The sequence below is a fragment of the Rhododendron vialii genome, chromosome 1a, assembly GCF_030253575.1.
Source record: "Rhododendron vialii isolate Sample 1 chromosome 1a, ASM3025357v1".
In the NCBI taxonomy this organism is placed as follows: Eukaryota; Viridiplantae; Streptophyta; class Magnoliopsida; order Ericales; family Ericaceae; genus Rhododendron; species Rhododendron vialii.
In genome coordinates this window covers 39,400,183-39,426,114 of record NC_080557.1, presented here as the reverse complement: position 1 = coordinate 39,426,114, position 25,932 = coordinate 39,400,183, and the positions used below count along the sequence as shown (strand labels likewise).

The following is a 25,932-nucleotide window of genomic DNA, read 5'->3' as shown; positions in this document are numbered from 1 at the left end:
TTTGCTAATGCGCGATGGGACTGGGTTCGTCGGCGAAGAAATGCGAGTTCCGTACAAAAACAGGCGGCTAGCGAGGAGTTGGTGGGGGCGCGGTTTTCAATGTGGATCTCAAAGCCTCTGAAGGCTTCTTGGTTTGCCCACACGGAGAGGATCCCGACCACGGCGACAAAAAATAGGGAGAGGAGGATTGTGGAATTGGACGAGACGAGATTGGTACTGTTATCGTGACCATTCTCATTGGAATAATTACCAACATCTACAAAGGTGTTGGAGGTGTTTGTGATGTCAGTTGCTGTGGTGGCGGATGTAATGGCGGCGGTGGGGAGTAAAAGGAGGGGACAGGTGAGGTGGTGGTACCGGTAGGTGGGAGGTGTGGATCAAAAACAAAAAGACTGGTGGGTGGAAGGTGGGTTGGGGAAGAAGATTGGGAGGAAGATGACCTAAAACGACGTTATTTTATTGGGGGTATTTTTGTTCATTTTTTTAATTGTATTTTTTTTCGAAAGTGATTAATTTTAGAACAGGCTACGTATAGGAAATTTGTGGTTGCAAATAACTCGGCCAAACTTTAATCTTGCCCTTTTCATGTATTCAGTTTCATTTTTTTTTTCAACGAAAGAAGCAAATTCATTAATTAAGCCATACGGGATCTACAGATGAATTCCGAATATAGAACAGGACATACGGCAAGTACAGATTTTCACCAAAATATACAGAGAAACAGAGACACAATACAAAAAAAGACTAAAAGACGAAACTAGTGTCTAATGCCTATGCAAGAGCCAAACGCTCACTTCTTCACACCATCAACATGGCCGGCTAATGTGGAGCTAATACCCAGACACCAATGTCTCGGAATGACGAAGCTCCGAATCAAAGATAACATTAAACCTATTCAGTTTCATGTCCAACTTCTCTGCATTTCCACCTTGCCAAATTCCATGGGAAATTTATTTTTGTTGTCCAAAATTATTTTCACCACTTTAAGTCCTTGCACCATATTAAAGGAGATTTTACTTTCTGTCATGTAGCACGTGATAGAATGTACAAGATGCTTTAGTCTTGATTCTTGACTACTCAAGCAAGATTAATGATTTTTCTTGAAATCTTCTTTCACTACATTGATTCGCAAATGAAAAAAAAAATTACCAAAAGGCAACGGGCACGTCATCATCGTGCAACTGCAACCCACGTAGCCTACTCCCTAGCTAGTAATTAGATAAGTTTCCAATTTCGATAACTATAGTCATTATTCAGGGATCGAGTTGAGCATGAGTTTTCCTTCCAAATCCGCCTTCCAAGTTATGTTTGAAGTTTGAACAACTTGGATCAAATAAATCACTTGGAGTAACCAAATCGGCTCAACCAGTTCAAACTTGTAGCTTCACTACCAGTAGATTTACTGGTGTTGCGAGTTCGTCCGGTGACTATTAACTACTACTGCTTTCTGCATTTTCTTTTTTGTCAACTGGAACCATTCTACAGCTGGGAAATTGTTCTTAAGACTCGAAAGAAGTTATGGATTCGAGACGGGAAACCGGACAAAGCCAAGTTCCCGATTTTCCAAGTCACGACAATCGCATACATACAGAGCTTGAAGTCGAACCAAACAAAAACAGGAGAGAGAGAGAGAGAGAGAGAGAGAGAGAGAGAGAGAGAGAATTCAAAATCCATTATTGAACAAAGGTACAACTTACAACATGGATTTGTGTTGCTCCAAACAAGGCTTTACAAGAATAACCATACAACAGGCCCAAAAAGAATCAATCCCGAACCGGTAGAAGAAAAAGGCCTACAAAGAATCAATGCTGAACAAGTAGTAGAAAAGGTGACCCAAAAATAAAAAATCGATCCCGGCTGCAGTTTCTTTTCTCCCCTCTGATCACTAATATTATACACATTAATTTTTACAGACATTAGAATTTTCAGTGTCAAAAGTTCTTAGAAGTGGAATGAAGCTCTTCTCTGGTCACCTCCTTTGGAAGTTAAGGAACCTGATTCCATAAGCGAAGACGAAGAAGAAGAGGAGGACCCAACCAACATGGGCAAAAGCTACAGGGACAAGGAAGCTGTGCTCGAAACCCAAGTTCTTTTGCAGGAACTCATTCACAGGAAGCGATGTTTGACCAGGGATTATAACCGGCGAGGTCTTGTCGCCCACTTGAGATGTGAAAATGCCGTAGATTGTCCATGCGATTGGAGAGCACCAGTAGTACCACCTCCACCATATGGGGATGAGCTGCAATTGTTAAAGCACGCCGTGTTATAGCTATGATTGCAAAGGGATGATCTCAACTCAAGAAGATTTATATGAATTTTTTGTTAGAATATACTATTGGTATTAGTCCCACATTGGTTAATGTAGTCTTATGTTATGATTTCTCATTATATAAATAAGAGTTGATTGTTTTAGGGTTAGTTAACACAACACCCTATACACCTTTCCTTCTTTCCAAAACAACTTATTAAATTGGTTCAGGTATTATAGTATCTTCTATGCACTTGGGATCAATTGAATATCTTCTATGTCGGGATATTGGATGTGCTGATGGATTTGTGCAAGGATAAGAGAAGGCAAGAACTTGTGAAGATAACATGTTTAATGCTTTCTCTCCTCTCCCCTTGCTTTTATTTTGCCTCAGCAAATCCCTCTATAAGTCTAAGATCCAAACATAGCCTTGAGATGGTTCTGATTCATTGTAAAGGTATCAACCCATTTAAGCATAAACATCATATCCATGTACAATTTTTTCATCCTTCTTTCCATTTATTCCTTTTTCCTGCTAGTCTTTTGGATGACTACACGAAAAAAATTCCACCACAAGATTTTTGAAATTTCCATAGCTATGTGGCTGAAAATTGAGGTTGTATAACATACCGGCCTGGGGATGAGGAAACCAGAGAACAAGTTCCAGAAGCTGAGGAAGAAGGACATGATAATAGCAGCAATCTGAGGGCCAGGAGTCAACGCGACAACCATCATCCCGTACATTGAGAAGTAGGTGAAGCACATGAATATGAAGTAGTAGAAATATAAGAACTTCACTGGTGTCCACTGGTACCCAATCATCGAGTAAAGAAGAAGAGAGTAAACAAAGGTCTGAATCGCAACATAAATTGTTTCGATAGCCACCTGAAAAAAGAATCATGTAAATATCTGTGTGAAGTGAAGTTATAAGTGTCGAAAAGGTTTATAATGCAGTAACTGTTTACCTGAGCAAATGCATAAGGTAACTCTGAATACATTCCTGCTGCTCTTTCACGGTAGAACACTGTTCTTTCAATCGAGACAACAGATTGGACCGCGGCAGCATTGGAGGCTCCAAGGAAAAGGATAGCAGAATAAGTAGCTCCCAGCAGGTTAAGCAAGTCTTGTTGCTGGTGTCTGTTAACCAAAACGTATTCAATTGACCACAGAAGCAATTCAAATGTTTTAGTATCATCCAACTAATTGATGGCAATGTAATGAGTCGATTAGAAAGAAATGTTGTCTATAATTGCAGAGATTTTTTATACTTACATTTGGTTTCCTTTTTTCCAGAAGATGATACCGAACATAAGACCGATGACCATCGTCATGAAGAATCTGATAGCGTTGTACTGCGAGTTCCTCCAGTAAGACCAGTTTTGCTTCCAGAAACAAGCCTTGCATTGAGTTAGGAACGATTGTGAGAATTGAGTAGGGAAGTAGAGGTCCTTTGAACCCAGTGCCGGCGTGCTTAGCTCCTCTATAAGCTCTTGATTTCTCCTGGGTGAAAAAAATCATGAAAACGATTAGCAAATATTCGGAGAGAGAGAGAGAGAGAGAGAGAGAGAGAGAGAGAGAGAGAGAGAGAGAGAGAGAGAGAGAGAGAGACTACTGTTAAAGCATCCAACTCACAACAAAATAACAAATGAGGTGCCCAGGATCATATTCTAGTTTGGAGGTGATAATTAACAAATGTTGGACAAGCTTGAAAGCTCATCCACACGTGGAGAGGTAAGCAAAAATTCCGACCATGCATGGATCATAATGAAACTAAGTGTACGTATGGACGGAATCGATCAAGATAATCTTGCCCAAAAGCATCCGAAAGCCCAACTTTGATAGCCTGTTAAATCATTGAACTTAAAACCTATTGGCAATAAGCAGAGAAACCACCTAGGCATATTACTAGTTTTGCATGTGACAATTAACCAAGGTGGGACCAATGTTGGGCATAACTTACCGATAGAGGCTGGAATTGGCATAGATATCCGCGAAGTCAACACCAAGTTGAGCCTCTGCTGCAGCCGAGCTGACATCTAGCATCCAAGTAGCTGGATTGTAACCGTCTTTAATCTTTGGAACCCCGGGAACCGCCTACAAGAGAAGGTATGTATCAAAATTTGATTCGTCACTGTTGAAAGCATCAGTTTGTATCTGCTTTTCCGTTTTACACGGTCCTACTGATGATGTGCAGTTTGAGGAACCAATAGTAGTGGAGAAAGTGGTAATTTCATCCATTGGATTTATATTTGACATTGCTCAAGAAATGGGCGAGTTGTGCTAACCATTTCAAAAGATGGGTATGATTTGATTTCAAAGCAAAGGTTTCTTTTCTTTTCAAAGAGAAATCTTTGTGTTGATGTCTAACAAACTTTATCAACTTCAAACTTTTGATTTAAGCATGAGTGGAAACGGGAAATAAAGTTCAAATCCGAAACTACTTGGAAATGACTTTTTTGCTCATCAAATGCCCCAGATTAGCTCCGAGTTGACTCGTTGGATGAGAAACAAATACTGACCTCGAAATATTTAACCAGCTTGTGAGACTGGCGACCGAGAGGTCCAGCATATATCACTAGTCCTCCTCTCTTCATCAACAGCAGCTGCGATGGAGAACACATTAAAGTCAATTCAATTGCATAAAGTCATGATGTTTGTACTCGTAGTATACAAAAATACAATTCTGGTATGTTTTTAGATATACTTTTTACAGAATCTTCACCACAACAATGTAGCTGTGACATTACAGAAATTTGGGATTCTTGATGGGTTCTCTTTGGCTAGCATTATCCCCAAAACGTGGAATTGAGCTTATACCTCATCAAAAGCTTCAAAAATGTCGATGCTAGGTTGGTGAATTGTGCAAACAACAGTTCGCCCGGTATCCACCGTGTTTCTTACGGTACGCATGACGATTGCAGCAGCTCTAGCATCAAGGCCTGATGTGGGCTCGTCCATAAAAATGATGGAGGGATTTGCAACCAACTCAACAGCAATTGTTAGCCTCTTTCTTTGTTCAGTTGAAAGACCGTCCACCCCTGGCAGCCCAACTAGAGCATTTCTTAGAGGATTGAGCTCAACCAAGTCCATGACTTGCTCGACAAACATCTGGAAGCAGTAAGGAAGAGAAAAAGTTAAGTTTAACTACTTGACCATCGGTCCAGTGTCTTCCCAGTGGGACTAAGCAACTAAGAATAACTATTATAGCTGGAATGGATTGTTTGACATTGTTTTCAGTATCTGGTTTCTTTTTCCTGCTTGCCATGTTAATTTTCTGAAAATACATACAGGTTTGAAAATTTTTCTGCAAATTCCTGAAAACAACCCACTTTTCAGGAAACACCAATGAGATGTTTTTAGATTATATCAGGAACTAATTTTTTTTTTTTAAATGAAGATTATTTCAGGAACTGTTATCACATGAAAATACAGAAGATTATGCCAGCAATATGATTGTTGAAGTTTCCGTTGTTTGCTTCCAAAAGCACGAAAAACGAAAACAAAGAAAACACCAAATATAACCAAACAGGCAAACTATGGTATAGAGAAAATTACAGGTGATTCAGTAACACACCTTTCGTGTTTCAGTATTGACATCCTTAGCAAGACGCAGCCAGGCAGAATACAAAAGAGATTCGTAAACAGTGACAAACGGGGAATGGATGTCATTCTGCTCGCAGTAACCGCTGACTCGGGCAAATGTTGTTTGGTTCTTTGGGAAACCTGAAATGCTAATGCTTCCTTCAATATACCCCCCTGTCTTTCTTCCAGCCAAGACATCCATCAGTGTAGTCTTTCCAGCACCACTGACTCCCACTAGTGCTGTAAGGATACCTGGCCTAAAGGCACCACTAACATCTCTTAACAACTGCAGGCGGGTTTCGTCAATTCCTTGATCCTTCATTTCCTGATACACAGAACCAAATCTTTAATTTACGCATGTTGCATGAAACTGGAAAATAAAAATCACAGAATGGCAATTGAATTTGTGGTATTTAAATGTTGAAAGCAGTAAGTGGAATTGAATTTTTTCTACCTACAATCCGAAAGAGTAAAAGATGAGTATTTAGTTATATTCGTTTATAATTTTTTTTTTCAATTCGTTTTTTGATGGAAATTTTCTTTATCTCACAGAGGCTTAAAAATATGAATCACTAGTGGAAGAGGCTTACCGCGGGCATATCCACATAGTAATTTACATGGTTGAAAGCCAGTGAAAGGGGCTCAAAAGGAAGAACCATTCCTGTTGTAGCTTGTGTATTTCCAGCACCAACTATGGAGCTGGTGTTTCCCTGAGGATTTATCACATCCATGGCTATACCTGCATGCAACATTGGGTGAGTGAGCACTGAGCATATTAACCATCATTTTTATTTGAAGGATTTGTAAAGTGGAAAATAAACTCTGTTGTGATAATCATGCGTAAAATCCAAAACTCGGTTCCATAACTCCATGATTATGTTCTTATATCGTCAGTCCATCCCTTGATTACCATTATTGGATTCCTTTCATATGCATTCAATTAAGTCCAACGACATTACCAGTAGTAACTTTTGAGTTATTGCTTCTCCAACAGTATCATACACATGCCTTAAAGTGAGAAAACTTAAGGGAATGGTTACATTAGGCCTAGAAGAAGCAGAAGTTAACGAAACAACGAACCTTCACCATTAGATGAAATTTGCCGCTCAATATTATCTTGATCTTCCTCTTCCACAATTACAGCTTTAGAATCACCAGGAACTGAAATTGAATTTGTTAAAAAATTAAAATGGGAGCAGGGATTATGGACCCTTCTAGAATAGCATGAAGCTGAATCATTAGCAAGTAAATTGACTTCTCCTTTTTTTTGCGGTAAGTTAAGAGTAAATTGACTTACCCTTCATATACGTCAGCGCAACTATGAAAAGAGCATTGAAAATCAGCGAAAACCCAATAAGTGCTCCAATGCATATCCAGTACCATGTTTCGGTCGTATAGAGGCCTCTTTCCTTAAGAAGGGTCTTTCCAACTGTCAAGGAAGAGCCATTGACGGGCTGTTCCAAAAAACACAGGTTTACTTCATATAATGGCAATATAGAATAAAATGCTACTGATAGTTTTTTTTTTTTTTTTTGGAAGGGAAAAAAATTGAAAGATGCAAAATGCTAATTGTTTTCATTTTTGTTGGTGAAGCAATTCTCTATCAAAACTCAAAGATATTATTTCAGTGTTTTCTGAAAGTCATTTTTTCTCCCAAAAAAATTAGAGAAATGGTTCGAAGCAAGTTTTATGTGTTGTCCGGATACTTGAAAAAGAGAAGAATGAAAAGAATAGAAAACAAGGGAAATAAATTAAGCAAAGCATTAAGAGAACTTACCCCACTCCATCTTTCGGATAGAAATTCGTTGATAGCTATGGCATTCTGTCCATACATCATAGGAGAGACATAGTAGCCCCATATCATCCATGGTTTAATGTCGTCTGCGAACCAAGAAGGAAGTAGATATACTTAGTGGTCGAGTGAAGGATTATGGAAAAGGCCGCAACTAATACGAAATACCTAAAGCTCAGTTTGCAACACTGTGTTTGGAATGTGAGGAGAGAAAGGGAAAGGAAATTATAACTTTCGTCCCTTCTGCTATCTGGTCCTAGTAATAATCCTTATTCTTTCCTCTTTCCCTTTACTTGGCAAAACAAAACAAAGTAAACTAACGACCCCAGCAATAACCTCCACAACAACCCTTACTACCCTTTCCTTTCTATTTGCTTTGCACAACTTCAAACATGATAGCAATATCCCTAAGGCAAGAATTTCGACAGTAAAAGAAAAGAAGGATTTATAACCTTTGGCAACGATGAAGCCTCCAAGCACGAAAACCAATAGCAAGGTGAGGGACCCATACATGTTCGCAACAACCTCAGTTCTTCCGGCAGCAGCAAGGAATCGGAAGAGAGAGAGAGCCATCTGATGCACACCACAGAAAGCCAGGTACTGTTTGAAGAACCTGAAAGACAAGAAGAGGATACGTCAATACATTCCTCTACGGCTCTCAAACCTACGAAACAAAATCTTACTAAAAGTTGTAAAGAAAAATCAGATTTGTTTGGGATGACTGCCACTTTCAATTTTCAGTTTTCCAAATCTTCAGCGTTTTATGAAAGTGGAAAAAAGATTTTCACTCCCGACAAACTTTCATCAATCTCTCCCTGCGGAGACCCCCCTGCCACCCTCCGCCAACGGTTCCATCCCCACCTCTGGCTAAACATATCTTTGAACCCAAGAAGTGTACACCAAAATTTTTTGTACAGTATTTTGTTTTTCAAAAAGAAAGTGAACATTACAGAATACGGAATTGGGCAAGCATACTAAACAGACCCTCAAAATATTGAGCTTACCTACTAGCAGCTGGTGCGAACCCAATTGTATAATAAGTAAGAATGACCCATATCCCAGACTCCATGAACGATATAGGAATCCGAAGGAGCCAAATGGGCAAGCCAAAAGCCCAAGCAGGGTAAAACAAGCTATCCCTCTGTTTGTAGAACACTGGAAGCCTAAAAACCGTCATCGCAAGCTCCGCCATTCCGTTAAACATCACGTTGATTAGACTGAAAAACAAGGCTCCCCAGAATTTCGCAGAATCCCCAAGTGCACCCGCTTTCATTTCCGTCCTCAAAAAGACAGTCAGTGCAATTGTTGCCATTATCGTTATCTGTGTTGTCTTGAAAATATAAATGAAAGAGTTCCGCTTCATCAGTAGCCATTCCCTTGCAAAAGATGCCCTGAAAAGTTCCCAGTTGGAAATTCCGTATTTTTCAGTCACCAAAGCCGCCGGATGGGCTCTGGACTTGTCGTAAGGAACTCTAAGTTCTTCAGAGATCTGTTGCCCGATTTTGAAAGAATTGAAGGCCCTTGCGAATTCAGGTACTGAGACAAATCTATAAGGTTGGTTCTTTTTGAACCAATACTGTGCTTGGTCTTTTTTGGAAGTAACCTCTTGTAGAAAATCTGCAATTCCTTTTCTCTGTGGGCATATAAATCCAGTGTACTCAAAGAACTCGAGAATGTTTTCTCGTGGGCCTTGGTAGACGATTTGGCCTTCCGAAAGGAGGATTATGTCGTCGAAAAGATCGAATGTTTCGGGTGCAGGCTGAAGGAGGGAGATGACCATGGTTACGTCCATTATGTGAACCATTTGCCTCATGAACTTGGTTATTTGAAAGGTGGTGGAACTGTCTAGCCCTGTGGATATTTCATCCATGAAAAATGCTTTTGCTGGTCCGACCAACATTTCCCCTGCGTTCATGAAAAACACTCCCAGTTAAGTTAAACCATTATATACTAGTTGTGAATTCTAGTACAGAAACATTGTCTCGAACCAAAACTACTGAAATTTTAACAATTAAACACAACTACAGCCCAGATTTTGGGGATATTCGGGCTATGCAACATGTCTTTAAGGTACGTACTAACACGTATACACGTGGCATGTATATAGATATAACCAGCAGCAGATCTGTTCCTACTGGAGAAAACTACTGCAAATTATGCCCATGGAAATTATTTCGTGATTGTTTCCGTAACATGGTATATCTGATTTCGCCCGTCTATCCTTTTTGTGGAGTGATACCATACAGGAAGATATTCATGCCCGGGAATAAGTTAGAAGACTATTGGGTCAGTTTGGTACTTTTCATGTTGTTTTCATTTTCTTGCGAAAATAGTTTTCTAAAATTCAGAAACAACTTTTTAGTATTTCTTGAGAGGGGGTTGTTCTCTTTATAATTTCCAAAAACAGTTCAACAAACAAGTTTTGTGTTTCCCAAAACATGAAACATAGAAGAAAACGAGAATGATACCGAAGAAGCTCATAGTTTCCACATACCGGTAGTCACACGCTTCTTTTGTCCACCAGAAATGCCCCTTCTCATATCATCACCCACCATGATATCAGCACAAATATCCAATCCAAGGATCTGTTAAATAGAACCATCTGATTTTAGCCCATTGTCAAGTAATTAAAACCGAAAACAAAAAAACTTGAATGGAGCAATGGGAGCAAAAACAGACCTTGAGCACATAATCAGTGATCAAACTGGTTTCCTGGCCAGCCACAGCCGTGGCTTTCATAAACGCATCGATCTCGGGGTCAGGCTTAATACCCGCTTCTTTCTCTCTCCTCGACAGCTCAGTGAGCATTTCATACCTGGTTCCGACTCCCAAGCAACGCCCAGAGAAATCCAGTGTCTCGCGAACAGTCATCTCACCGTAGTGAAGATCGTGCTGGCTGATATAAGCAGATGTTCTCTGGGGAACAAATTCCTTGAACTCATGCCCACAGTAGGTCACATTCCCAGTTACCTGAGAACACATGGGAATATGAGTTCATAGAGCCTAACAAGAAGTTGGGATTGGAATTTATATGGTAAGGTCCCCATTCATTTTTCTTCTTCCCTTTTTTAATTTTTCCCCATTTTGGGAAATCAAATGGAGCACAAGTATACATAAATTCTTGTTGCAACCGGGAAAGTACAAAAGGAGAGAAGGTAAAAAAACTAACCCTAAGACTATCATCAGACTTCCCCGCAAGGGCTTGTAGCAATGTTGTTTTTCCAGAGCCAGGAGGCCCAAGAAGCAGTGTCATCCTGAAAAAAAAACGAAACAAATTCAATGAACGAAGTTTCTTTCTCCATTGCTCATTGAACGTGTAGATTCTAGTTGCTTGGTTCCAACTATAACCGGAAAACAGCTTTTGGAGCATAGATTATGAAAACTCGACCACAGGGAGAAGCTTTCCAAGTTCTAACAAATCAATCAATCTGATTGGCCATAATGTTGATTAAGTTTTAGGTATTCTATTGTCGAGGAATACTTGAACATACCTTGATGGTTTTATAACTCCACTCACATCCTTGAGAATGTTGATTACACTTTTCTTAGATGGAGAAAGTCCAATCATTCCAAGAGCTCCCTGCTCAAATTAAACATTAAGAGAGGGAAAATTTTCAGTAATCGCAGTGTTAATTGAACACGAAGCTAAATCTTTTACTTTGCATATGATTTCAACATGAGAATTTCAATTCCCAATGTTCTTACAAACTTCCAACCTATTTGCGATATTAGGAAGAACACATTTTCTCTTGCTCTATTACAATTTTACTACTACTACGAGATTATAAAAGTGAACAATTTGTAAGACATGCTGTTGTACAAGTTTCTGTCACAATTGAAAAAAGTCGAATTCTGAGTTTAGAGGAAGAAAACAAGTTTATAAACAGAAGAAATTACCTCAATTGCATTCAGGGAGGAATTGAGCAGAGTTGGAAGAGCTCTAGTCCCAACATATGCATCTCCCTCTACCGACAAATTCTGGAATCGCACTTCGATCTGTGGAATTTGAATTCCCACCCTGTTTCCAACAAAACCACAACAGTCAACATACCTTCAAAAGGACATATGAATACTAACACAACATATGTTCAAGAAAAAAGAACTTTTCTTTGGTTGCAGAGGAAATGTATGAAAAAAGCACGGAAACAAGCCAAGGTTATCTCCACTAGCAACTTACCCTAATCAATGTTGTTTTCATTTTCCTTATCGTCACCTTTCGTTTTTGTGCCAGAACAGTTTTCGGCCACTGGAAGATATCCTTTGGTTTCTTCCAAAAACTGAGTTGTTTGAGGAAAAGTTTTACAATAACAGCAATAACAGCTTTCAAAAACTTTTTTTTTTTTTTATAGTAGTACTAAACAATTCAACAAACAATTTTCATAAGTTTCCAAAGAGACATGACAAACAAAACTATGATTCCCAAAAAGATAAATCCGGGGAAAAAATGGAAAACACTTTCACACAGGTATACACTTTGAGTCAGTAAATAATAATCTGGAAGCAATTTTGGAAAACTGTTAGCCAAACATTTACGTTATCCATTCAAAGAAAATTTAGACAGAAAAAAACGAAAACTTCCAAACACACATTCAAAAACAATACTATGATTCAAAGTTTCCACTTTCTTTTCCTTTCCTCCATTTTCCTTTTATATCTCAGGGTGTCTGTGCAACTTCCACGCGACAATCCATGATACCATTTCATCGTTCACTAGCAGTGCCTGATTAAACCTGAAGTCTAGTCACGTTTATACTGGACCACAAGAATTAAAGCTGGGACTTAACCGCTTTGTACTGACCTACAAGGTTTCATATACATCATATCGCAGCGAACAAACCCCCAAGTCTATCACACCAAACATGTTAGTCCATTCACGATCCTTCAACTAAATTAGCTAGAGAGAGAGAGAGAGAGAGAGAGAGAGAGAGACCTGTCGGTTCGATCACGCAGCCTCAAGAGGAACCTCTCATTGTCATCTTCAACAACTTTCAAGATACTCTCCATCAGCTGCTTCTTGTGCTGAGCCTCAAGATTAGTAACATCCACCTCGTTCGCCATAACCCTCCCGTTGCTCATCACCTGCCTCAGCATCCCTTTCCTCAACCGGTCGTACGTCGGCAGCCGCTCTATCGCCGCCCACTTCAGCTCCTCCTCGTCGTCCGCCACTGTCCCCCGCCGTGTGCTGTTCCTCTCGAACACGTCCGGCACCCCCTGCCACACCTCCCTTATGCTCCCCGCCCTGCTGCTCCGGCGACTTCCCGTTGCCGACCAGCCCTGGCGGCTGCTCGCCGCCCGAGCCATTTCGTTGGGCACAAACGCCGACGCCATTTTTTAAAAAAAATTCCTCCGGCGACCCAAAGACCCACTTACTTAACTATGCACCAATTCAGTGTATGTCAAGTGGTTTGAAGTGGGTTTTGGTCGAATCGAAATGGGTTTTGCTCAGTTCTCCAATTTAATCATTGCAATATCGACTTCTGAGGATTGAAATTGGGGGTTTATGAGTGAAGTGGGTTTTCTTCACTTCTGAGAAATGAATTGAAGTGGGTTTTTGGTGGGAGAAACTTCAAGTTCGTCAGATGATACAGATATACAGACACCCGTAATTTTCAAGTTTTATAGTAGTAAACGAACAGAAGAAACTGTGCGAGATAGAGACGGGTAGAATTTGAAATTCGGTTATTTGTTGTGTTCTGTTTCTTAAATGAGTAACTCGGATCACATTAGGAGGAGGTTTTGACGTGAGTCAGGGGTGGTAGGCAAAGACTCGAGTAAAATACACATTTCTCTCTGTCTTTGAGTAAAATACAGTACCCCTCTACCTCCACGTGGTACTCGCTCGGCACATGTGGACTGTCCAATATATTTTTGGATAGTTCAGATTGAAACCATCTATCTCTTCTCACCCTAACACTTTCTCTCTCCAAATCTGAGCCGTCCAAAAACGCAATGAATGACTTGAATGCGCTAAGCGGACACCACATGCTAACCACCCGACACTGGAAAAATTTCCCCCCCCCCCCCTCTCTCTCTGTGGGCGAAGTCAAAAGGGTGTGCGAGTCAATTTGAAGAAGAAAATAAAAAATTGGGATGCGAATGAGAATTGTTCCAATGATCAGAAAAGGAAAATATTGAGAATTGCTGCCACAGCCAACGGAGATGACTGTTGAAGTATTCTAATAGAATTTTTAATTAGTGTTTTCATGCTTTGACTAATTTTTAATTTGTACTATCTCTCTTTTATTGTATCGTTGAATACTTCATGTCAATAAGATTTTCAACTAAAATGAAAAAATGTTAGTAATTTTCTGAATTCAGTGATATTCTAAAAAAAACGACAAAATTTCATTTTCAATTTTCGTTTTCTCAATTCGTATTCAGAGTTGTTTATTAAATTTTTGGTGAATTCAAACTCGAGTTGAGCTCAATAAAAAGAAACCAAGCTTGAGTCGAGCTGGTTTATGTTTAAGTCAAGCTCAAACTTGTTCGCAAGCCATATCGAGCCCAAAAAGTTTCGGACATTTCTGCTTGCTTATGTTCGGGACGTGGGTTGCATAAATTTTTTATTGTGTAGATTTATAGCTTTACACATGTACTAGTTATAACAACAAAACAAACAAAAAAAAGTCTCTACTCTAAAGAAATATAAAATTAATTTTTTAAAATTTTTTCATCAAGAAATTCTAACCATTTCAAACGCTATCACACCCTTATTGAGCCTTTACCGAGCCGATATTCAAATTACTCGAGCTCGGTTCTGTTACCAATGGAACTCAAATTCAGTCATGACTTCTCACTAATTTTGATAACGTTATCCATGTTCTCACTTAAGTTAAAAGTTGATGTATCCGAATACTAAGTTCGAAAATAAGTTAAAAATGGTCAAAGTACCCAAATAAAATTATCCAACATTGTAAGTAGGAATATGGTGTTACATTTTCATTCAGATGATTAACCAACTGTACAACAAAGGCGTAAATAGAGATCGAGCTTGAACCAAAAAAAATTCCGAAGAGAGAAAATTCGACTTCGTTATTGAGCAAAGGTACAACTACAACAGGGATTTTGTTGTTGATAACTAGGTGTACAAGAATAATTATACATATGATCACAAAGAAACCATGCCAGAGGCAAGTAGAAGAAAAGGCAAAACAAATATATATGGAGAGGCTGCAGTTTCTTTTCTCTCCTCTGATAACTAAGATACTAATACACTCATTTTTACAACGTGTAATTCTAAGAGGTCAAAAGTTCTCAGAAGCGAATGGAGGTTTCTCTCATCATCTCCTTTGGAAGTTAAGGAACCGGATGCCATAAGCGAAGACGAAGAAGAAGAGGAGGACCCAACCGATATGGGCGAAAAGTACGGGTACAAGGAAGCTGTCCTCAAAACCCAAGTACTTTTTAAGGAACTCTTTCACAGGCATTGGTGATTCACCTGGGATTACAAGCATTTCAGTCTTGTCGCCCACTTGAGATGTGAAAATGCCGTAGATTGTCCAAGCGACTGGAGAGCACCAGTAGTACCACCTCCACCATATCGGGATGAGCTGCAATTGTTAAAGCACACCGTGTTAAAGCTATGATTGCAAGGGGTGATCTCAACTCAAGAAAAGATATTATGAATTTCGAAACAACATATTAAATCAGTCCAGAAATTCCAATATCTTCTAGGCACTTGTCATCAACTGTATTCAGGCTGTGTTTTGGGTATTGGATTTGCTGAGGTATTTGTGGAGGGAAAAGAGAGGTAAGCATTTGTGAATAACTTGTTTTCCCTCCTATCCCCTAGCTTTTTATTTTCCCTCTGCAAATCACTCCATAAATCAAAATCCAAACACAGTCTTGAGACTGTTATAATTCATGATCGAGGTATCAACCCATTTAAGCATTACATCATATCTACGTGCAATTATTTCATCCTTCTTTGAATTCGTTTTTTTCCTGCTACTCTTTTTATGACTACATAAAGAACTTCCAAAAGTTCAAATTGGCTATGTAACTGAAAATCATACTGAGGTTTTAGAAACATACCGGCCTGGGGATAAGAAAACCGGAGAACAAGTTCCAGAAGCTGAGGAAGAAGGACATGATAATGGCAGCAATCTGAGGGCCAGGAGTCAGTGCGACAACCATCATTCCGTACATTGAGAAGTAGGTGAAGCACATGAATATGAAGTAGTAGAAATATAAGAACTTTTCTGCCTTCCACTCGTACCCAATCATCGAGAAAAGAAGAAGAGAGTAAACAAAGGTCTGAATTGCGACGTAAATTGTTTCTATAGCCACCTGAAAACATGAAAACTTGTGAATACCGGTGTGTAGGTATCGGAAAAGCATTTAGTGTGAAGTATCTTTTTACCTGAGCAAATGCATAAGGCAACTCTGAATACATTCCTGCTGCTCGTTCACGGTAGAACACTGTTCTCTCAATCGATACAACAGATTGAACCGCGGCAGCATTAGAGGCCCCGAGGAAAAGGACAGCAGAATAAGTAGCTCCCAGTAGATTAAGCAGGTCTTGTTGTGCGCGTCTGTTAACAAAAAAGTTCAATTTATCAGCAAAGCAATTTAAACCTTTTAGTATCATCCAAACACGCGATGGTAAGGTAATGAGCTAACTAGATTTAAAAAAAATAGAGTAATGAGCTAACAATAAAAAAGTGATAATTGCAGATTTTTTGAACTCACATTTGGTCTTGGTTTCCTTTTTTCCAAAAGATGACACCGAACATGAGACCGATGACCATCGTCATGAAGAATCTGATAGCGTTGTACTGCGAGTTCCTCCAGTAGGACCAGTGTTGTTTCCAGAAACAAGCCTTGCATTGAGTGACGAACGATTGTGAGAATTTAGTAGGGAAGTAGAGGTCCTTGGAACCCGATGCCGGCGTGCTTAACTCCTTGATAAGCTCCTGATTTCTCCTGCGAAAAATTTATCAAGTAAACAATTAACATCCAACTCGAAACCAAATAACAATGAGGTACCCAAGCTCCTATACTAATTTTGGAGGTGACATTAATCAATGTTAGACAAGCTCAAAAGTTGACCCAATGTTGGGCATAACTTACTGATAGAGGCTGGAATTGGCATAGATATCCGCAAAATCAACATCAAGTTGAGCCTCGACTGCAGTCGAGCTGACGTCTAGCATCCAAGTAGCTGGATTGTAACCGTCTTTAATCTTTGGAACCCCAGGAACCGCCTGCAATAGAAGGTATGTGTCAAACTTTGAATCAGCAACATTGAAACTTTCAGGTTTTTATTTACTTCGTTGTATTCTACTGTAGTATTGATGCTGCAGTTGGAGGAATCAATGTAGTGGAGGTATTGGTGTTTTCACCCTAAATTGGATTCGACTACTCAAGAAACATGTGTGTTGTGTAATTAACCACAGAAAAAAGATGGTATGATCTAATTATGAAAGTAAAGTTCCTTTTTCTGTTTCCCTAACAAGGAGAACATCAAATCAAATCAGAAACTACTGAGAAAATGACTTTATCCGAGCAACTTTATCCACTTGAAACTTTGGGTTTAAACTGGAATGAAAATTCAAATCAGAAACTACTGAGAAAATGACTTTTTTTGTTTATCAAATGCCCAAATTGCATTCTATTTTACTAGTTGGGATGGAAAACGATACTGACCTCAAAGTATTCAACAAGCTTGTGAGATTGGCGACCAAGAGGTCCTGCGTATATCACTAGTCCTCCTCTCTTCATCAACAGCAGCTGCAAGGAAGAACACAATAATGTCAATTCAATTCCAGAAAGTCATGATATTTCATATGCAGAATATACAAGGATGTTGTTCTCCTAGAATTTATGCTAAATCTTCACCATAATGATGTAGGAGTGACATGTTTTGAAATTAAAATTCTTGATGCGTTTTTCTTTCGAGAGTGATATGACCATGACTCAGATCCATTGTATACAAATGTTCTGGATGTTTTTTTTTTTTTTTTCTGTTTGTATAGCATTAAGCCAGAAAACATGGATTTGAGAATATACCTCATCAAAAGCTTCAAAAATGTCGATGCTAGGTTGGTGAATCGTGCAAACAACAGTTCGCCCAGTATCCACCGTGTTCCTCACAGTACGCATGACGATTGCAGCAGCTCTAGCATCAAGGCCTGATGTGGGCTCATCCATAAAAATGATGGAGGGATTTGCAACCAACTCAACGGCAATTGTTAGCCTCTTTCTCTGCTCAGTTGAAAGACCGTCCACTCCTGGAAGCCCAACTAGAGCATGTCTTAGAGGATTGAGCTCAACCAAGTCCATGACTTCCTCAACAAACATCTGGAATCAGTAAGGAAAAGGATAAGCTTAGCGTAACTACTATGACCATTGGTCCAGTGAATGGAATATCTTGCAATTGAGTTTTTGCTTCTAAGTGGGACTAAGCAACTAAGAATAGCTAATATATCTGGAATGGATTGTCTGACATGGTTTCCGTTTTCTGGTTGTTTTTGGTTTTCTAGGATCATTTTCCGGAGAAAGCACACTGTTCGCACAGTTTTTCTGCAAATATTTTCCTGAAAACAACCAATTTTTCAAGAATCGCCAAAAAAAGGTGTTTTTTCCCCGATTTTTTCAGAGACTCTTCTCAAGCAAAAAACCAGAGACGATAATAGTAACACTAATATTGTGGTTGTTTTCACTATTTTTGTTTCCAAAAGCACGAAAAGGAAAACAAAGCAAATGCAAAATATAACTAAACATTTTAATGTCATTAATGGCATAGGAAAAAATGACCGGTGATTCACTATGATACCTTTCGTGTTTGTGTATTAACATCCTTAGCAAGACGCAGCCAGGCAGAATACAAGAGAGATTCATAAACAGTGACGAACGGGGAATGGATGTCATTCTGTTCGCAGTAACCGCTGACTCGGGCAAATGTTGTTTGGTTCTTTGGGAAACCTGAAATGCTAATGCTTCCTTCAATATACCCCCCAGTCTTTCTCCCAGCCAGCACATCCATCAGTGTGGTCTTTCCAGCTCCACTAACTCCCACTAATGCTGTCAGAATACCTGGCCTAAAAGCACCACTAACATCTCTTAACAGCTGCAGACGGGTTTCTTCGATTCCTTGGGTTTTCATTTCCTGATATACAGAACCAAATCTTGAAGTTAGACATGTTAAACTGTCAAATGAAACATCACAGGTTGGCAATTGAAATATTGGTGTCATAATCTTGAAAAAGCAGTAAGTGGAACTGAATCTTCCCAACTACAACCAGTAAGAGCAAAAGATGAGTATTTATTTGCTTTATTTTTCGTTGGAAATTATGCTTATGTTATACGTCCACAGAGTAGAAATGTGAATCGTTAGTGGAAGAGACTTACCGCAGGCATATCCACATAGTAATTTACATGGTTGAAAGCAAGTGAAAGAGGCTGGAAAGGCAGAACCATTCCTCTTGTAGCTTGTAAATTTCCAGGGCCAACTGTTGAGCTGGTGTTTCCGCGAGGATTTCTCACAGCCATGGGTATACCTGCATGCAACATTAGGTGGGTGAGCATTTGAAAGTGGCAGATATATAAACAAAAAAACTCTGTTGTGATAGTCAATCATGCACAAAATCCAAAACTCGAGTCCCTATCTCAATAATTGTGTTCCTATATAATTGGTCCATCCCTTCATTTATCAGTATTAAATTGCTTAAATATATAGTCAATTAAGTCCAACAAAAGTACCAGTAACTTTAGAATTATTGCTTCTCCCAAACAAATCATACACATGCCTTAAAGAGAGAACACTGAATGGAATGGTCACATTAGATCTAGAGGAAGCAGAAGGCAATGAAACAACGAACCTTCACCATTAGATGACATTCCCCGCCTTTTATTATCTTCATCATCCTCCTCCAGAACAACAGCTTTCGAATCACCAGGAACTGAAATTGAATTTGGTAAAACAAATTTAAAATGGGAACAATGATTATGGACCTTTTTAGAATAGCATGAAGCTGAATCTTTTCAGTAAGTAAATTGACTTACTCTTCATATACGTCAGCGCCACTATGAAAAGAGCATTGAAAAGCAGTGAAAACCCAATAAGTGCTCCGATGCAAATCCAGTACCACGTTTCGGTCACAAAGAGGCCTCTTTCCTTAAGAAGGGTCTTTCCAACTGTCAAGGAAGAGCCATCGACCGGCTGTTCCGAAAAAACACAGGTTAACTCCATATAATGGCATTACAGAATAAAGTGTTACTGATTGCATTTCTCTTTTTATTTTTTTGTCTTTTTCGTTTTTCATTTTCATTTTTTGATTGTTTTTGGAAGAAAAAAAAATGTAAGGATTCAAAAACGGTAACTGTTTCTCATTTTTTTGGTGAAATATTTGTCTATCACATTCAAAGATATCTTTTTGGAGTTTCCTGAAAATCGGTTGTTTTCCAAAAACGGTTTTAGAAACAGTTCAAAGTACTTTTATGTGTTCTCTGAAAACTTAAAAAAGAAAAACAAAAGGATGCCAAAGAAGGGAAATAAATTACTGAAAATCATTGAGAACTTACCCCACTCCATCTTTCAGATAGAAACTCGTTGATAGCTATAGCATTTTGTCCATACATCATAGGAGAGACATAGTAGCCCCATATCATCCATGGTTTAATGTCATCTGAGAACCAAGAAGGATATAGCTATACTTAGTGGTTACTTCAAGAACCGCAGAACATTCTGGACTAGCCATAACTGCTCAGAAATACCCAAAGACCAGTTTGCAACACAGTGTTTGGAAAGAAAGGGAAAGGAAAGGAAAGGAAATAAATTTCCTCCCTTCTTCTGTTTGGTCCTAGTAAGGTAGAAAGAACTGGAAAAAAAAAGCTCTGAAAAAAGCTCTTGTCATGTCCTTATTCTCTCCTCTTTCCCTTTACTTAGCAAAACAAAACAAAACAAAGAAAGATAATAACCCCACCAATATCCACAACAACCTTTACCACCCTTTCCTTTCTGTTTCCCTTCCACAACTTCCAAACATGATAGCAATAACCTTTGGAAAGAATTTCAACAGTAAAAGAGAAGGATTTATAACCTTTGGCAACAATAAAGCCTCCAAGCACGAAAACCAATAGCAAGGTGAGGGAACCAAGCATGTTCGCGACAACCTCAGTTCTTCCGGCAGCAGCAAGGAATCGGAAGAGCGAGAGAGCCATCTGATGCACACCAAAGAAAGCAAGGAACTGTTTGAAGAACCTGAAAGAAAAGATAAGGATATGTCAGTACAGTATAATGACCTCTATGGCTCTCAAACCTAGAAAACAAAATCTTAACTTGAAGCTGTGAAAAAAACCCAGCTACGTTTAGAAACACTGCCACTTTCGATTTTAAATTTCCACTTCCAAAAATTTCCAAAATTATAGAGAAAAAAGAGTTTGGTAACTGTTTTCGCTTTTGAAAAAAGAGAAAAGATGTTCACTGTCCAACTGTGTCCCACAATGATCTCTGCCCCCCGTGACCTCCAGCCACCCTCTGCCACCGCCCCTATCCCCCACCTCCTGCTAAATATCTTTGAACACAAAAAGTGTGCACGACACATGTTTTTTGTATTTGTTCTTTAGAAAAACAATACTGAAAGCTTACAACAGAACCTCATCATATTGAGCTTACCTACTAGCAGCTGGTGCAAACCCAATTGTGTAATAAGTAAGAATGATCCATATCCCAGACTCCATGAACGATATAGGAATCCGAAGGAGCCAAATGGGCAAGCCAAAAGCCCAAGCAGGGTAAAACAAGCTATCCCTCTGTTTGTAGAACACTGGAAGCCTAAAAACCGTCATCGCAAGCTCCGCCATTCCGTTAAACATCACGTTGATGAGACTGAAAAACAAGGCTCCCCAGAATTTTGCAGCGTCCTCAAGTCCACCCGCTTTCATTTCTGTCCTTAAAAAGACAGTCAGTGCAATCGTCGCCATTATCGTTATCTGTGTCGTCTTGAAAATATAAATGAAAGAGTTTCGCTTCATCAGTAGCCATTCCCTTGCAAAAGATGCCCTGAAAAGTTCCCAGTTTGAAATTCCGTATTTTTCAGTAACCAAAGCTGCCGGATGGGCTCTGGACTTGTCGTAAGGAACTCTAAGTTCTTCAGAGATCTGTTGCCCGATTTTGAAAGAATTGAAGGCCCTTGCAAATTCAGGTACTGAGACTGCTCTATAAGGTTGGTTCTTTTTGAACCAATACTGTTTTTGGTCTTTTTTGGAAGTAACCTCTTGTAGAAAATCTGCAACTCCTTTTCTCTCTGGGCATTTAAATCCAGTGTATTCAAAGAACTCGAGAACGTTTTCTCGTGGACCTTGGTAGACGATTTGGCCTTCCGAAAGGAGAATCACGTCGTCAAAAAGATCGAAGGTTTCTGGCGCAGGCTGAAGGAGGGAGATGACCATGGTTACATCCATTATGTGGACCATTTGCCTCATGAACTTGACTATTTGAAAGGTGGTGGAACTGTCTAGCCCTGTGGAAATTTCGTCCATGAAAAATGCTTTTGCTGGTCCGACCAACATTTCTCCTGCATTCAGGACAAAGAGTCCCAGTTAAAACATCAAACCTCCAAAGTACGTCAACACATGGATAGATTATTGACATGCCAATTAAGTGGTATATCCTGAAAAATGGGTTGTTTTCAGAAATTTTTCCTAAAAGAGATGTCCAAACAAGTTTTCTATGTTTCCAAGATAAGTTAAAATAAACAAGCACACAAGTAATACCAAACAAGCTCTTAGTTTCCACACACATACCAGTAGTGACACGCTTCTTTTGTCCACCAGAAATGCCCCTTCTCATATCATCACCCACCATGATATCAGCACAAATATCCAATCCCAGGATCTGTTAAGAAAACCATCAGATTTTAGCCGATTGACAAAAACAGAAACAAAAAACTTGAAATGGAACAATGGAAGCAAAAACAGACCTTGAGTACATAATCGGTGATTAAACTCGTTTCCTGGCCAGCCATGGCTGTGGCTTTCATGAATGCGTCGATCTCAGGGTCCGGCTTAACGCCCGCTTCTTTCTCCCTCCTCGACAGCTCAGTGAGCATTTCATACCTGGTTCCGACTCCCAAGCAACGCCCAGAGAAATCAAGTGTCTCGCGAACAGTCATCTCACCGTAGTGAAGATCGTGCTGGCTAATGTAAGCACATGTTCTCTGAGGAACAAATTCCCTGAACTCATGCCCACAGTAAGTCACTTTCCCAGTCACCTGAGCACACAAAGGAAATTAAATGAGTTCAAAGGGCCTGACAAGAAGTTGGGATCGGTATTTCCGTAGAAAGGTCCCAGTTCAAATTCCTCCTTCTCTTTTTCCTTCATTGTGGGGAATCAAATGAAGCATAAACGTGCATATGAACTGATGCAAGCAAAGAAAAGTAAAGAAGAAGAGGGATAACAAACTAACCCGTAGATTATCATCGGACTTCCCTGCTAGAGCCTGTAGCAATGTTGTTTTTCCAGCGCCAGGAGGCCCAAGAAGTAGTGTCATCCTGAAAAACAAAACAAAAGATGACAGTTCAATGAACATAGTTTCTTTCTCCTTTGAATTGGATGTTAAGATTTGGCTGCTTCGTCGCAGCTTTCAGAATTATTTTTCGTAACACGTTCCAGTCTTGTTTGGTTGAAGGTTTCCAAAGCTTTGTTTGTTAGAAGACATCAAAAGATATAGCTGATCAAAAAAAAAAAGACATCAGAAGATATTTTCAACTTCTCAAATATACTATCCGCTAGAAAATGGATACGATATGAGATCGTAAACAGTTTCTATAACATTGAACATGAAAACTCAACCAAAGGGATCTGCTTTCCAATTTTCAGCAAACTAATCAATCAATCTGATTGGCCATAATGTTGATTAAGTTTTACGTATTCTATTGTCGAGGAATACTTGAACATACCTTGATGGTTTTATAACTCCACTCACATCCTTGAGAATGTTAATGACCCTTTTCTTAGATGGAGAAAGTCCAATCAATCCAAGAGCTCCCTGCTCAAATTAAAAATAAAAAATAAAAAATAGGGGAAAAATCTTCAGCCACCACAGTATGAATTGAACAAGAAGGTAAATCTTGTGCTTTGCATATGATCTCAACACTAGAAGTTTAAATTCCCCATGTGCTTATGCGCAGGTGTGGATAGAAGGGGTGCCGGGCGAGGCCCGGGACCCTGCACAACTCTAAATACTCCCACTAATTATACTAGTTTTTGATGTTAATCTGAAAAAAAAAATCTATAAGATCGGTCCCTGCAAGTTTCTTGAGGGGAAAAAAAGTTCATAAAGTCCATATTTATGTGTGAAAAATCCTCCTAAGATTTCAAGTTATCAACTATTTCTTGGTCGTAGGTACAATATTGAATGGTGGTTACACATATATGCATAGTTATGGATTATATTTTTTTAACTAATATAGAAACACACGTGATTCGGGACACTGCTGCATACAAATCTTGCGTCTGCCATTGCTTATGAGCTTCCAACCTATTTGCTGTACTAGGAACAAAACTGTTTGTGGTGCTTTACCATGATTTTACTACTTTACATGATTTATCTAACAGAGAACAGTTTGTAAGACAAGCTATTGTACAAGTTTCTGTTACAATTGAGAAAAAGTCCAATTCTGAATTTACATGAAGGAAACAAGTTGATAAACAAAAGAAATCACCTCGATTGCATTAAGGGAGGAATTGAGCAGAGTTGGAAGAGCTCTAGTCCCAACATACGCATCTCCCTCCACTGATAAATTCTGGAAGCGCACTTCAATCTTCGGAATTTCAATTCCCACCCTGTTTCCATCAAAGCCCCATAATCAATATGCCATCGAAAGGACATGAGTGCTAACAAAACAATTGCTTAAAAGCAGAACCTTTCTTTGGTTGCAGAGAAAATGTAAGAGAATAGTACTTCAAGAAACCAATATCATCTCCAGTGGAAACTTCCCCTGATTGATGTTGTTTTTCATTCTCCCTACTGTCTATCTTCGTTTCCTTTGTTTTTCATTTTTGTGCCAAAACAGTTTTCGGACTTTGGAAAACTTCTTCTTCTTCTTTTCTTTTTTTTCCAAAAAATTGAATTGTTTTTAGGAAAAATTTTCCGAAAACAACCCATCAAACAGTTTTCCTGTGTTCCTTGGAAAATAAAAGCATGAAAAATGGAAACAAAATGGAGAACAATTCCAAACAAGCATGAGAAACGAAACAATGCAGGAACAGTTTTCAGAACCAGTCCACCAAATTACCACACTATATTTTATTACAACATGAAAACAGAAACAACAGAATACAATAGAAAAACAATCCCTATGTATGATTCAAAGTTTCCACTTTCTTTTCCTTTCCTCCATTTTCTCACCAACCGAACAGGTTATTCCATTCACAGTGCTTCAACTAAATTAGCTAGAGAGAGAGAGAGAGAGAGAGAGAGAGAGAGAGAGAGAGAGAGAGACCTGTCAGTTCGTGCGCGCAGCCTCTGAAGGAACCTCTCGTTATCATCTTCAACAACTTTCAAAATACCCTCCATCAGCTGTTTCTTGTCCTGAACCCCAAGATTAGCAATATCCACCTCGTTTGCCATAACCCTTCCGTTGCTCATCACCTGCTTCAACATCCCTTTCTTCAACCGATCGTAGGTCGGCAGCCGCTCGATCGCGGCCCACTTCAGCTCCTCCTCCTCGTCCATCACCGTCGACCGCCGCGTGCTGTTCCTCTGGAACACGTCCGGCGGCCCCTGCCATACTTCTCTTATACTCGTCGACCTCCAGCTCCGGCGACTGCTCGTCGCCCGAGCCAAATCGTCTGCCACAAACCCCGCCGCCATTCTCGATTTCTCTCGCTACCCAACACGCCTCTCTCCCAACTCTGCACAGATTCAGCGTATATCAAGTGAACCGAAGTGGGTTTAGCTCAGACTCAACTTACAAGAAACACATTGAAGTGGGTCTTTTTCAGTTCCATACAGAAAGCAGAATTTTCACTCAGCAAATGCGTGGAATTATGATGGGAGAATTTTCATATTCCTCCAATGATACACGTACAGGCAACCGGAGATTTTCAAACTTAGAGGAAATGAACTGAACTATCTGGACCAGTGAGAGCGTGGAATTTTGGAAATTCGGTTATTTTTTACTTCTGTGTCTCCAATGAGAAACTGGCATCAGTACTTAGGAGGAGGTTTTCAGCTGAGGATGTGTGTGTATATATATATATATATAGTATATAAGTGTACAGGGAGTCAAGGGTGGAAGGCAGACAATTGACGTTTGTTTGTGTGTTTTGACTCTAAGGGAGACAGGTCAGTATTGGCCTATT

General features: G+C 39.5%; 2 protein-coding genes across 3 annotated transcripts; both read right to left on the bottom strand.

Moving 5' to 3' along the window:
- Positions 1-1,655: 1,655 nt before the first annotated feature.
- On the bottom strand, positions 1,656-13,315 carry LOC131330370 (pleiotropic drug resistance protein 2-like). Of its 2 annotated transcripts, none has more exons than XM_058363954.1 (20): positions 12,553-13,315; positions 11,520-11,640; positions 11,114-11,202; positions 10,792-10,876; positions 10,302-10,592; positions 10,117-10,207; positions 8,627-9,527; positions 8,075-8,235; positions 7,608-7,711; positions 7,128-7,284; positions 6,911-6,991; positions 6,421-6,569; positions 5,823-6,155; positions 5,066-5,356; positions 4,768-4,851; positions 4,209-4,342; positions 3,521-3,748; positions 3,214-3,385; positions 2,879-3,133; positions 1,656-2,239 (listed from the first exon to the last, which is right to left on the bottom strand). In XM_058363954.1, exons 1-20 carry the CDS (start codon positions 12,948-12,950, stop codon positions 1,970-1,972), a joined length of 4,395 nt encoding a protein of 1,464 aa, XP_058219937.1. In that variant the 5' UTR covers positions 12,951-13,315; the 3' UTR covers positions 1,656-1,969. The 2 variants fall into 2 exon arrangements, with proteins under 2 accessions (XP_058219937.1, XP_058220010.1); XM_058364027.1 differs by lacking the exon at positions 12,553-13,315 and adding an exon at positions 11,800-11,818.
- Positions 13,316-14,632: 1,317 nt separating this feature from the next.
- Positions 14,633-25,834, bottom strand: LOC131330493 (pleiotropic drug resistance protein 2-like). Its single transcript, XM_058364135.1, has 20 exons — positions 25,071-25,834; positions 24,291-24,411; positions 23,526-23,614; positions 23,033-23,117; positions 22,547-22,837; positions 22,371-22,461; positions 21,241-22,141; positions 20,666-20,826; positions 20,148-20,251; positions 19,629-19,785; positions 19,445-19,525; positions 18,975-19,123; positions 18,400-18,732; positions 17,634-17,924; positions 17,271-17,354; positions 16,695-16,828; positions 16,314-16,547; positions 15,985-16,156; positions 15,657-15,911; positions 14,633-15,172 (listed from the first exon to the last, which is right to left on the bottom strand). The coding sequence occupies exons 1-20, from the start codon at positions 25,439-25,441 to the stop codon at positions 14,903-14,905; spliced, it is 4,374 nt and encodes a 1,457-aa protein (XP_058220118.1). The 5' UTR covers positions 25,442-25,834; the 3' UTR covers positions 14,633-14,902.
- Between the last annotated feature and the right edge of the window lie 98 nt (positions 25,835-25,932).

What these genes read in the sequence shown, in the direction of transcription:
- LOC131330493 (XM_058364135.1), bottom strand. Translation starts at nt 25,441, where the DNA reads ATGGCGGCGGGGTTTGTGGCAGACGATTTGGCTCGGGCGACGAGCAGT. An exon ending in AAAGAAGCGTGTCACTACTG is followed by an intron (nt 22,142 to 22,370) that starts GTATGTGTGTGG and finishes TCCTGAATGCAG; the next exon opens with GAGAAATGTTGGTCGGACCA. An exon ending in GGCGCTGACGTATATGAAGA is followed by an intron (nt 19,526 to 19,628) that starts GTAAGTCAATTT and finishes ATTCAATTTCAG; the next exon opens with TTCCTGGTGATTCGAAAGCT.
- LOC131330370 (XM_058363954.1), bottom strand. Translation starts at nt 12,950, where the DNA reads ATGGCGTCGGCGTTTGTGCCCAACGAAATGGCTCGGGCGGCGAGCAGC. An exon ending in CCTCCCTGAATGCAATTGAG is followed by an intron (nt 11,203 to 11,519) that starts GTAATTTCTTCT and finishes TAATTTGAGCAG; the next exon opens with GGAGCTCTTGGAATGATTGG. An exon ending in ACTATGTGGATATGCCCGCG is followed by an intron (nt 6,156 to 6,420) that starts GTAAGCCTCTTC and finishes TCTGTGTATCAG; the next exon opens with GAAATGAAGGATCAAGGAAT.